At 32.2% G+C, this 13,438-nt stretch overlaps 1 protein-coding gene across 1 annotated transcript; it reads right to left on the reverse strand.

The window, feature by feature from the left end:
* Positions 1–7,562: 7,562 nt before the first annotated feature.
* Positions 7,563–13,031, reverse strand: LOC139516295 (uncharacterized). Its single transcript, XM_071306327.1, has 4 exons — positions 12,860–13,031; positions 10,992–11,156; positions 9,466–9,560; positions 7,563–7,694 (listed from the first exon to the last, which is right to left on the reverse strand). The coding sequence occupies exons 1-4, from the start codon at positions 13,014–13,016 to the stop codon at positions 7,623–7,625; spliced, it is 489 nt and encodes a 162-aa protein (XP_071162428.1). The 5' UTR covers positions 13,017–13,031; the 3' UTR covers positions 7,563–7,622.
* Positions 13,032–13,438: the final 407 nt, after the last annotated feature.

Below are 13,438 nucleotides of genomic sequence, written 5' to 3' on the forward strand. Positions count from 1 at the left end.
ATATGTTAGTGTAAAGTTTTAGGAGTAGTTATTTTATTAAGAAAACTTATTTATATTATGATCGGAATCATCAATTCATGAATAATTGAAATACATACATAAGCATATGTGTTCAAAGAGAATTTGAAAAAAGGAGTATAACTTTACCTACGAATTCAAAAGCATACCGATTCCTCTGTACGGTTTATTTCACATTTAAGATTATGCTTATTATCGAAGGTCGTTATATAGCCTTTAGTGGTTCAAATTCCTTTATATTGGTCTCTGATGGGTATTTCTGTCAATGTCAATCAAGCCACTGTTCTTTTGTTTATCTGAGTTTTGACTGAGTGTACAATTACTGAATTTTGCTGTAGGTCTATGAGAAGATCGTTGGGTCATAATCCTATAATTCGCTACTGACATGATATATAACATACCATCTAAACATTTCTCATTTTCACACTCTCACAGCTACAATTGACCTTAGATATATTTGGCTATTATTGTTAGCTCCTTTTGGTCATGTAACTTGATACTTACACATCTTTTAATTTCAAATATCAGTGTTGAACGTTCTTTCAGACATTTCATAAAGGATAATTTGCATTCTTTCCTATCACTGGATCAGTATCGCTGCTCGTGTACTATGTGTGTTAAGATAGTTTTGATTACTTAATTTTGTTGAACATTTGTTTATTGGGTTAATAGGAAAGATTTCGCCCCTCTATTAGATACATATTATCATAATTGTTCAGAGAGACTCTCTTCACGGATTACTTTCGGTGTAAGCCAGGCTCTATGTTGAAGACTGTACTTTGACTTTAATTGTTATAATTTTTACAAATTGTGACTTAGATTGAGCGTTGTCTCAATGGTACTCATACCACATCTTCTTATATATATGACAGTATCCCCCCTTGCAATTATATAGTCCATAAATGAAAATAGAGAAAATATGTCATATTTTAGAATTGAGAAAACAAATAACCAGCCCCTGGGAACTTTTCCGCACAAACTAAAACATATGTATTATGCAATAAACACAAGTTATCAAAATACTTATGACAAAACTGATATGGACATGAATTAAATCTCACAAATAAATAATTCAACATTGAAAATTCGAATGTAACAAGTCAGATTTGTTTTCAATTAATACACATAAAACATTTGTATAATGAAGCATTTTATTATAGAAAATATGTTATGTAATGTCTTAAGTTCAGTTTTACATAATATGGAAACATAAAGATTTGTTTGTTGTTTATCTCTGCTACTTATCGCTGTTGTGTATGACATCGTAGGGCGAACTAATATTATCCCTGAACAGAGTCAGATCTTGATAAGCTCTATGGTCCAGTTGGATTTCGTTTTCATTCTCTTCATTATCCGACTGGATTTCGTTTGCATACACTGCTTTATAACGTTGTTCTGTGATGTCCTGAGCAGTCTTCAAAATTGTTGTTCGCCTAAAACAAATGAAAAGAAAGAAGCAAATTTTACGTCAACATAAATACTTTAGCATTTAAAAAGTATAATTTTGAGTATTTTCCTCAATCATATCTTGAGAGTTGACGTTTATTCTTGTTATCGAAAAAGACTGCATTTTTAGTCCTTCATGATGGTTAAAAACTATTGCAATGGACTCATTGTTAATCGAATTAGTGACTTTCTGTAGCAATAGTAATAATGCAAAACAGATAGAAAAGAGGGACGAAAGATACCAAAGGGACAGTCAAACTCATAAATCTAAAACAAACTGACAACGCCATGGCTAAAAATGAAAAAGACAAACAAACAACAGCACACATGACACAACATAGAAAACTAAAGAATAAACAACACGAACCCCACCAAAAAACTAGGGGTGATCTCAGGTGCTTCGGAAGGGTAAGCAGATCCTGCTCCACATGTAGAAGATAAGTTTGAGTGGTCCTATGAAGGTAAGTCCAGAATAAGCGCCTCTGTCGCATGAAATTTTTAAAGAGTGATTTGCAAAAACAGAAACTCATTAGATTAAAGACAATTCAGCGTATTGATTGTCTGAAGTAAAAGACGAACAGACAAAATCAATAACCGCACTCTAGGACTAGTTAAAAATCTATATATCAACCTTATTGAAAAGAAAGCAGTTTATATTACACATACTAGTATAATATGTTGAATAAAAACAAGTCCACTCTCACTAATTACTGACGATAAAAGTAAGGATAATGGTGAAAAGAAATTGCAGCTTAGAGTTTTAAAGGCTGTATTGCTAACCGGACATGTTTGCCAAGAATGATACACACACTGTCATGTAATCCATCTGTCAATCAATATACATGACGATTATCAGCCATGGTGTTGTCAGTTAATTTTCGATATATGAGTTTGACTGTCCCTCTGGTATCTTTTGTCCCTCTTTTTTCAGACAGCAGTGTAGGTTATTGTTTAACCAGAAATGGACTTGAATTCTTACTAAAATGAAAGTCACATAAATACTTATATCCGAGGAAAAGTCAAAAAGGAAAGTCCCTTATCATATGGCAAAACCAAAAGGTAAAACATATCAAACGAATGGATATTAACTGTCTTATTCCTGACTTTGTAGATTATTTACCTGGTAATAGTTTACAAATCATATGAATATCTTCATTTTTTTTTATTGTAAGTGAATCAAGTCTGTTCGGTGCAAGATTTTACTTTGCGTGATTGCTCTCACTACACTTATTTTGGTCTGTGTACTATCAATATTATTTAAAGTTAAAAATCATCTAAAGTTGATATATTGTCCAAATACGTTTATTTAGTTATCTGATAATATCTAAAATTAATGGTCGTCCTGAACATGTATGAAATATTTGCCACTGGACGTTAGGCAACAAACAATTAATCAATCAGTCAATTCAAGGTCTTGTCAATATCCAAAAACAATGAGTTATCAAACAGTTTCTGCCGTAGTTTGGAATCAATACCTAAAAGTATTTCATTAATTGTTTAATTTTGAAATACAATCATGACAATTGGGCATCTTGTCTTCAAGGAGGCTTCATAAAGGCGATTGTAAGAAAATTGTTATTTATATACTTGCATGAATTTGTAATAAACACATTAATTAATAAAAAAATTGATTCATCTTGTTGACTTTATTAATGTTGTAATGTTGTTTTTTTTATCAATATGCATGGTTTACTGAAAACTGTACAAAATTAAGCAGAATTCAATTAAAAATTCATCAAAGATATACAAGGAAAATTCACTTGCAAAGTATTTTAATTTCAGCCTCAGACATATTCACGTAATAATCAAAATTTCAAAAAAGTGCTACCATCTCATACATCCTAAAAGAATTAGTAGAGAAATATCTTTTTATGATAAAATAAAATAATTTATTGCAATGCAAATTTTTTTGAGCTTATTCCTTTTATATGAGACAGTCGACGTCAATATTATTTGATTAATGTACTTACAATTTTGATGAATATATACCGAGAACTTGTGATTTGAAAAAATATCATCGCCAATCACGCATAGAAACCATCGAGGTGAAACATTTGTTAAAATGTAAATATTTTAAAACCTGTTTTTTTATTAATTGTATTTCCTTCTATGTCATGTTCCGTAATAAGTTGTTTGCTCAACTGACAAATTCGAATATAAACAGCCATATTTCTCTTTTCGATTTTGATATAAATACTCGGACTTAATCATCGGTCAATATATTCTAAACATGTCCATGTATACAGAGTTGACCTCGTCAATTGTCCATAATTGTTAAATATGTTGACTTATTATTTCGTATTTATACTATTTAATGAGAAGATCTCATTGTATCTGTCGCATCTCTTCCATCCACAATAAATTGATCATTATAGCTAACTCTTTTCCCTATGGATACCATACATAGTCGCATTTGTAATACTTTTTTTGGGGGGGGAGGAGGAAAACGAAACTAATGACGTACGGATTCCAAAACTTCACATACGTACATCCTTAATGCGGGTAATTTATTTCACAATGAAATATTAATATTTCCTTCATTTGATATAAAATTGAGAATGGAAATGGGGAATGTGTCAGAGAGACAACAACCCGACCATAGAAAAACAACAGCAGAAGGTCACCAGCAGGTCTTCAATATAGCGAGAAATTCCAGCACCCGGAGGCGTCCTTCAGCTGGCACCTAAACAAATATATACTAGTTCAGTGATAATGAACGCCATACTAAACTCCAAATTGTACACAAGAAACTAAAATTAAAATAATACAAGACTAACAAAGGCCAGAGGCTCCTGACTTGGGATAGGCGCAAACATGCCGCGGGGTTAAACATATTTATGAGATCTCAACCCTCTCCTTATACCTCTAGCCAATGTAGAAAAGTAAACGCATAACAATACGTACATTAAAATTCAGTTCATGAGAAGTCCGAGTCTGATGTCAGAAGATGTAACCAAGAAAATAAACTAAATGACAATAATACATAAATAGCAAAAGATAATTACTAGCAGTTCACTGACATGCCAGCTCCAGACTTCAATTAAACTGATTGAAAGATTATGATTTCATCATATGATCAATATCAGGCACAATCCTTCCCGTTAGGGGTTTAGTATCATACCATCATAAAAAGTAAAATCACAAAAATACTGAACTCAGAGGAAAATCAATTCGGAAAGTCCATAATCACATGACAAAATCAAATAACAAAACGCATCAAAAACGAATGGACAAGAACTGCCATATTCCTGACTTGGTACAGGCATTTTCAAATGTAGAAAAAGGTGGATTGAACCTAGTTTTATAGCTAGCTAAACCTCTCACTTGTATGACAGTCATATCACATTCTATTATATTGTCACAGATGCGTGAACAAAACAAACAGACACAATAGTTAAAAATGTCAAAAATAGGGGTACAGCAGTCAACATTGTGTTATCATCTTAATCACTATAAAAACAACAAACGTAACGAAGAAGCACAAAAAGGCATACATCAAATTAACATTCTCATTTTGATTATATTATACGATTTTATTTGTCTATGTAAAATGCACCGATCAAGGACGGAGGGTTTTGAGACAAGAACATAACTCGTGTCATGCCAACAACTGTCTTTTTTTAAATATTTTTCTTTTTTAAGTTATGTTATTGTGTAAAACTATTAACCGTATCATAAGCATTGACATGTACCCGATAATTATTCAACAAAGTAGAAACTAAAAGTTATCATAATGTGTGATATAAGACAATATACATAAAATCTGGTTTGTTGAAAATTTTGGTATGGCTTAATGTGATGTATGTAATTTTACCTTTTACCTTTAAATAACAACATGCCATCTGCTTATTACTGCATTTCACAAAATATGTTTAGTTTAAGTTACACCCATCACTATAAGTATTTGTTTATAATCAGTGTATAATCATGATTATTGTATACTAGCGTCCAAGCAAATTTGAAAGAATAATCAATTTTGTTTATCAAACATATTGAATGATTTTTGTTTCGATTTTGGTTTGGACTTTGGTATACATAGAAACAATTTTTTTCAGGAAAGGTCTTTTTACCAAACCCTACTCAGTCGATTTCAACTTTCAAGTACAATGGTTGAATGACTTTGTAACAAATGGGGTCAACATCTTATTTTTCAAACTGTTCATAGAATGTGTTAATATCTTACGCTTGTAATAGTTTGTAATCAATGTATAACTGTATCCATATCGAGACCCAGTCGTTGTTGATAGTTTGATTAAATACTTATACTCCTGCGTATGTATTTTTATTTATTATATACTTAGAAGTAAATACAGATAAATTGTATGTGTAATACATCAATGGCAAGTGTGCTGTATCAGCCACCCGTGATGATATCGATATCAGCACGGTTGCAAAAGCTTCATTACACCTTTAATCTGTATGACGTCACGTCATCGATTGCAGTCACTGTTGCAAAGGCTTTATCAAATCCCTAATCTGTATGACGTCATGTCAAACCTATAATCTGTATGACGTAATTTGAAAACTCCTTATCTGTATGACGTCATGTCACATAAAAAAACATCTACTTGAGGTATAGGTATATAATAAAGTGTATATGATATGTTTCTTTTTAATATCACACACCGTGTCAACCCTCAACCAATTAGTGTATCGGGTTGATACGGATGCGATATTGAAAAAGTCATATGATATTCTCTATAAACACATACGTAAAACCATGCTCGGGAGGCTACTTCATTACTTATTTGATAGGAATGTCATTGGGTTTCTGTACCCAACCCTTTTCATAAATAATTTAGATTTCAAAAATGTATGCCTTTTCATATATTGTATAGGTAAAATGTTACCTTTTCCCATATTGTTTGGCTTTCGCTTCTTGAGTAATGTAACAGTGAAATACCAAAGTGACAAAAGAGAGAACATTGGATGACAACCCGGAACACCAAGAAAGATGACAGATTAAGACATGGGTACCCTTTTTGACCTTATTATATATACATGTATCTGATAGTTCACATATTTTCAAGCAAGAAAATGTGACATATTCAAGCGGCACATCATATCTTTTGAATATAGGAAGTTGACCCCCGAGAACTAATGCCATTTATATCATACATCTGTAGGAACCGAATGTTAAGGAATATTACTTATGTTACTGCTATCTGTTGGATGGATGACTGTTGAAAGTCCCATGCAAAAAAATACATATTTAGTAGGAAACATGATAATGTGTTTTCAACTAGAGCGAATCGTTCAGCAGGATTTTGAACAAGCTAGTTCACAATGAAGAAATGTGTTCGGACTTTTCACACTCAAGACGAACACGCTTCCTCGATATCACCGATGTGGTTGTTATATGTTGGACATGAACACATTCAAGGAAGTTTGAAAATAAAAGTAGTAAAGAGGCTTTTCCTTTTGATAAGATACTGACATCTTGTTTTCGTATTTCAAAAGAAAGATTTGGCCTGAGGGATTTTCTTGCTGCGTTGAAGAACCATTGGAGGCCTTCGGCTGTTGTCACTATTTATTCGGGTTGTTGTCTCTTTGACATATTCCCTATTTCCATTCTCAATTCATCATTTAAATATGATCCTTTATTTCCAACTTCTTGTTTCATCTGGTTGAAGGAAGCATTTTATTTTTGCATAGGCAAATTACACACATACAGAAAACAATGTTTTGTTTTGGAAGAAAAGATGTTACTGCTCTACAAAGCACCAAATTTACCTGTTTGAAAGTTGATAAAGTAAGAATGTAATTTAACCATAAAAACATGTATGAATTAAAGGTGACCTTTTGATCAAACAAATACATGAAATAAGGGTGATTAGATTCGGTATACTCTCACTTTTCACTGTTTGATCACACAACCATGTCAAAGAGAACGTTTTGCAGTGTAATAAATTGCTATGTTTTTCGTAGATGACACTTTCTAGTCATGTGCTCTACTGATTGGTAGATAATGTTTGCAACCATGATGTTTTCAACCATTGTGTGTTGTGTTTGTTAGCATTGAATTTATTTAGTTAAGTGTTCTTTATTGGAAGCTTCAAACAGGGACCAATAACAGTAGAAATACATGAACGATAATGTATGAGAAATATTTATTAAATGTCATATATAACTTTAATTTAAAGAATATTCCCAATGGTTTACGTCCTCACACGAATGACAGGGTTGTCTGTCATCTGTTCCATTAAGATTTTCGATACATTCTGGTAGTACTGAAAATAGTTATAATAGGAAACGACATAAGTAAAAAAACATAAACTATTTTGATAAAGGTGTAATACACAAGTCTGAAAAATAAACAAATGGCTCTGTCACATACATCGTCAACAAGGGCCATTGCACTAATAAGTATGAATTAAAAAAAGGAGTTAAGTGACAATTTAGTCATTTTGACACATTTGTAGATCTTACCCGGCTGACATTTTTTTCTTATTTTTATGTTTTCTATTTATTTTTTACAGATATCACATAATTAGCAAAAGAATAAAAATGTCATTAGAGGCCAATAACTCCAACAAGAGTTCAACCATGCTGTTTTCTTTCAAGTCATTGTTTTGCTGGTCGCTTTTTAGTTTAAATTTATTTTTCCTGTCTGTCATAACCATCGAAATAATAGTATTACAGATATCAACTACGACAGTAAGTCATCAGATAGTTTTGATGTCAACAGACATAAGTTTGATGTCAAAAGGTAGATATCATTAGGCTGAACCTTTTTGCCTATGTTCAATCTTTAGCTATTTCGACTATATTTGTAGACAGACGGGATTATTAGACATTTTTTCAGTTGAAACAAAAATAACTAATCCGGACTGTGGCCAATTTCTTTTTTAGCTTTATCACAGTAGTTTCAGTGTACTACTGCCAACGACGGACGCCAGGTGATGACAAAAGCTTATGCTTACCCAGGACCTGTCAATCTTCTCGAAAGACAATTGACAGATAAGTTGGCACTTTTGTAATCAACCAATAGTTTGATTTTGTATGCCAGATATAAGAAGATGTTGTATGAGTGCCAATGAGTGTTGGCTTACACCGAACAGCATGAAATAAAGGGCCCCAAAAAAAGACTCGTGTAAAACCATTCAAACGGAAAACGATCTAATCTATATATAAAAAAAAACGAAAAACGAGAAAAAATAATAAACCAGATCATTAAACGACAACTGCTTAACATCAGGTTTCTGAGTTAGGACAATTGCAATCAAATGCAGCGGTTTCAAGTGTGTTAATAGGTACCAAACTTCACCCTTACTTGATACAATAGTGTACCATCACAACATAGAAAGACACACTATAAAATATCAATTGAAATGGCTGAACTCAATCAAAAGACATATTAACACAAGTGAACATACACTGAGCGAATAAATTCGAATTATGACGCAATGTAAATACAAAGTCAATAAAATCAGGAGTGAGATGTTTAATTATTTCAGAAATTCAGCCATAACCTTGAACAAAATGTCGCAAAATAGAATAATGTGCACAGGTTAATGAAATAACTTTGAAATAAGGTATACAGTTTAAATGAAGAACAGAAGGAAACATATCGGCTAAAATACGAAAACAACGTAACAACTTAAACACTGAATGGCAACAAAATCATACGCCAACATAAAAACGGGCTGTTTGATAACTGCCTTATTCTTAACTAGACACAGGATATTCAAAGGAAAAAAATGGGGGTTGAACCATCTCCTTCAAAAAGATGTTTAGCGTAAATGAGTATTAACAAACATACCGAACTCCGAGGTAAATTTATAAAAAAAAAGGGGGTAAGTCCCTGAAACTGGACAAAGTCAAACGCTCGACTTAACCAAAAGGAACGGAAAAAAAATCACATTCCTGACTTGATACAGGTATTTTCGTTTAAAATTTACAAAAAATGGTGGATTATACTTGTTTTATTACTAGATAGACAAAATTTTGTATGTAAACGGCTGAGTAATGTTGCCTCAACTTCTTATTCATCATACTTACCTGTTCATTTGTGAAGTAATATCTTAGAGATAGTTGTGGGAACAGTGTTAAATAGCCTTTCCGATACATATATTTGTAGAACTGTACTAAATGTCCTTTAAAATAAAAGAAAAAAGAGATGAAAAGTCAATTTAAATTATATCATGGAAACAAAAGGTACTATTATACTTTTTAAAATACCTTTACTATGTATTTTTATATTACACATTAAATTCAAAACTTTACAAAACTTTTACAAATTTTTGGTACTCAATGCTCTTCAAATCGTACTTAATTTGGTCTTTTATAACATTTTTGATTTGAGCGTCACTGATGAGTCTTTTGTAGACGAAACGCGCGTCTGGCGTAAATATTAAATTTTATTGCCAAATGCAGCTACGGTAATCTATGCCTGAGTTAGAAAAACCTTAGTATTTCAAAAGATTCAAAAATTTGTAAACAGTTAATTTATAATAATAACCATATCAATGACAATTCATGTCAGCACAAAAAGTGCTGATTACTAGGCTTGTGATACCCTCGGGGAAATAAATCTCCACCAGCAGTGGTATCTACCCAGCGGTTGTAAATAAACTCATCATAGACACCAGGACTAAATTTAGTATATACGCCAGACGCGCGTTTCGTCTACAAAAGACTCATCAGTGACGCTCGGATCCAAAAAAGTTAAAAAGGCCAAATAAAGTACGAAGTTGAAGAGCATTGAGAACCAAAATTCCTAAAAGTGTTGCCAAATACAGCTAAGGTAATCTATGCCGGAGGTAGAAAAACCTTAGTATTTCAAGAGATTCAAAAATTTGTAAACAGTAAATTTATAAATATAACAATATCAATGACAATTCATGTCAGCACAAAATGTGCTGACTACTGGGTTTGTGATACCCTCTGGGAAATACATCTCCACCAGCAGTGGCATCGACCCAGTGGTTGTAAATAAACTCATCATAGATACCAGGACTAAATTTAGTATATACGCCAGACGCGCGTTTCGTCTACAAAAGACTCATCAGTGACGAAAACGAGTTCATGGACCCCTCTTTTTTTTAAAATGCCATTTGGTTTGATTACTCGAGAAGATTACGTGTGCCAATTTTCATGAAAACGAAAATAGTGTCATTTTTTTTAATTTGATAAATATACAGCAAAAAATGATGTTTTTTTTTCTACATTCATGAACATTTGATAAATATGAGTTATTTCTGAATAAAAAATGTATAAATTTTTATGATACTTATAAAATACAGAAATTAAAAATTGTTTAACAAAAAGCAATAATTTGTGTTTATCTTTCTTTCTAAAGGGAAAATACGGCCACAAATCCGAATTTTGAGCAAAAATACGAAATTTCTATCTCATTTTACTAAAAATAGAACTTAAAGGTATATTTTTTATTACCGATTTGATTTAATCAGGTAAAAAATAGGCTATATGGAAATTTTTATCAAAATGTAAATACGGGATCAAAACTGTATCGTATGCCCTTAATGTATATTTTTAATCTGACATACAGTTAACAGATACTTGACCTCTCTGACTGACACCTTCTACCGCAGTTTCGGTATCGACAGACATATAATCGAAGATTGCTGGTTCCAGGAAGGTTATACTTGAAGCTGGTGTAAAGGGATCACCCAAATTCTTTTGTATGTATACTGAATTCTGATAGTTATCCACCCTTACAAAACAGTCAACTAAAATGAAAAAAATATAGTTAGAAATGCAAAAGACATTGTCATGGGGTAATATAAAAACTGAATATATCCTATTGCAGCTATATTCAAACTTTTTTTTATTAATTGTAGATGATCTTTAATTTTAATACTTTTTTATACACTTTTTCTACAATATCTTATTAATTATTACAACAGCTCTCAAATATTTAAAATGCTCTTCAACAAGACATATACTATGGATTAACAAACGTTATAAGCCCTTTTAATCAATTGTTGAAATGTAACTTGACCAGACATCCAAATCTCACCTAAAGTTCCTAATTTTGAACTATGACAGGATGATTCTCCATAAAGATAGAGAACAAAATCGCCTTTGGAAGGATGCATTTATTCTACTTTTATGTTTGCACCCTCCTTAATTACGCGCACGTTAAGAAAGTGTTTGGTATAAAATGGGTTATGTTATTTTCGTATTTCTTTTTATACTAAACCATAACCATAGGAATATTGTCCTTGATTTTCCTATGATGAAGACATTATCTTGCAATCAGTTAAATTGAGGTCTGAAGCTGTCATGTCAGTAACTGCTAATAGTACTTTCATGTTAATTCATTTATCATTTTGCTTTTGTTTAGTTGTTCTTGTTACCTTTTCTGATATCGGACTCGGACTCTTCTTTTAAACAGAGTATAGGAGAGGGTTTAGATCTCACAAAGAATGTTTAACCCCGCCGCATTTTTGCACCTGTTCAAAATCAGGAGCATCTGGTCTTTGTTAATCTTGCATCTTTTCCAGTTTAAGATTATAAAAATGATTTGGAGTCTAGCGTAAAATCCATTTTCAATGAACTTTTACACAATTTTTAAGGGGCAAGATGAAACCCATCTCCAAATGCGGAATTTTCTTGCTGCGTTGAAAACCAATTAGTGGCCTTCGGTTGTTGTCTGCCCTTTGTTCGGGTTGTATATTTGACATATTCTAAATTTCAATTCTCAATTGTAATTGCAATAAAATCAGGGGAAATGTTTACAACTATATTTGTATCATCCAACAGGAAAAAACTAATGAAGAATTTAAAAAATGTATTAATAGACACAGTTGATCTTATGAACTCATACATATACGTGCCCTTTTCCAAGTGGCAGTCTAAATTCCCTATCTTTCCCCTCAGTCTTCCAACTTTGCAGAAACCTACTTTTTATTATTTGATAATCTGTTCTCGGACTTCTCTTGAACTGAATTTTAATGTGCGTATTGTTATGCGTTTACTTTTCTACATTGGTTAGAGGTATAGGGGGAGGGTTGAGATCTCACAAACATGTTTAACCCCGCCGCATTTTTGCGCCTGTCCCAAGTCAGGAGCCTCTGGCCTTTGTATGTCTTGTATTATTTTAATTTTAGTTTCTTGTGTACAATTTGGAAATTAGTATGGCGTTCATTATCACTGGACTAGTATATATTTGTTTAGGGGCCAGCTGAAGGACGCCTCCGGGTGCGGGAACATTGAAGACCTGTTGGTGACCCTCTGCTGTTGTTTTTTTATTTGGTCGGGTTGTTGTCTCTTTGACACATTCCCCATTTCCATTCTCAATTGTATTGGTCAAAAATAATTGCTACCGGATTTTTAACATGTTACAAAAATTTGAACAATCAATAACCAATCATTAATAAGTCAATCAACAAATAGTCATTAATAAGTCCTTGTATCTATATTTACTTACCAGGAAAAAGAATAGTAGTGACAAACAACACAACTTTGGTTATCTCCATGCTTAACTTTTCTATTGCCAGTAAAGGTTTGGCAAAGAATGTTAAAATATCAGTATACGAGTTATTAAAACACGAAATGTTAACAAATTTCCATACAAGGAGTGTCATTGTTGACCTTTCCTTCTAATCATACCATTGCAAATTATTTCTCCAATTTTACTTCATTATAACAGCAATTTACTATGTCCATGTTGTAATTTTATACTTTTCATAAGTACATAACCACTATGAAAAAAGAATCGCTGATATTCTGGTGTGATAAGTAAAGGCAACAGTATAGTATACCGCTGTTAAACATTGACCCTTAAAATAACAAAATTCTAATTGACATCAATTCACATGTTTTATTTTTAAATAAAGCATACCTCCAGGTAAAAAGTATTTATATAGAGTATGATGGTTCTCCTTTTGTAGAATATATGTTCTTCTTTTGTTATTAATCGTAGTTTGTTGATAGTACTTTTCCATTTTTGATAAAGAATATTTTCATGTTAAGAGTATTTATATAGAGTCTGACGGTTCTCCTTTTA

Source organism: Mytilus edulis, chromosome 3 (assembly GCF_963676685.1).
Source record: "Mytilus edulis chromosome 3, xbMytEdul2.2, whole genome shotgun sequence".
Lineage (NCBI taxonomy): Eukaryota > Metazoa > Mollusca > Bivalvia > Mytilida > Mytilidae > Mytilus > Mytilus edulis.

What these genes read in the sequence shown, in the direction of transcription:
- LOC139516295 (XM_071306327.1), bottom strand. Translation starts at nt 13,016, where the DNA reads ATGACACTCCTTGTATGGAAATTTGTTAACATTTCGTGTTTTAATAAC. An exon ending in CACTACTATTCTTTTTCCTG is followed by an intron (nt 11,157 to 12,859) that starts GTAAGTAAATAT and finishes TTTTCATTTTAG; the next exon opens with TTGACTGTTTTGTAAGGGTG. An exon ending in AGAAGGTGTCAGTCAGAGAG is followed by an intron (nt 9,561 to 10,991) that starts GTCAAGTATCTG and finishes TTTATTTTAAAG; the next exon opens with GACATTTAGTACAGTTCTAC.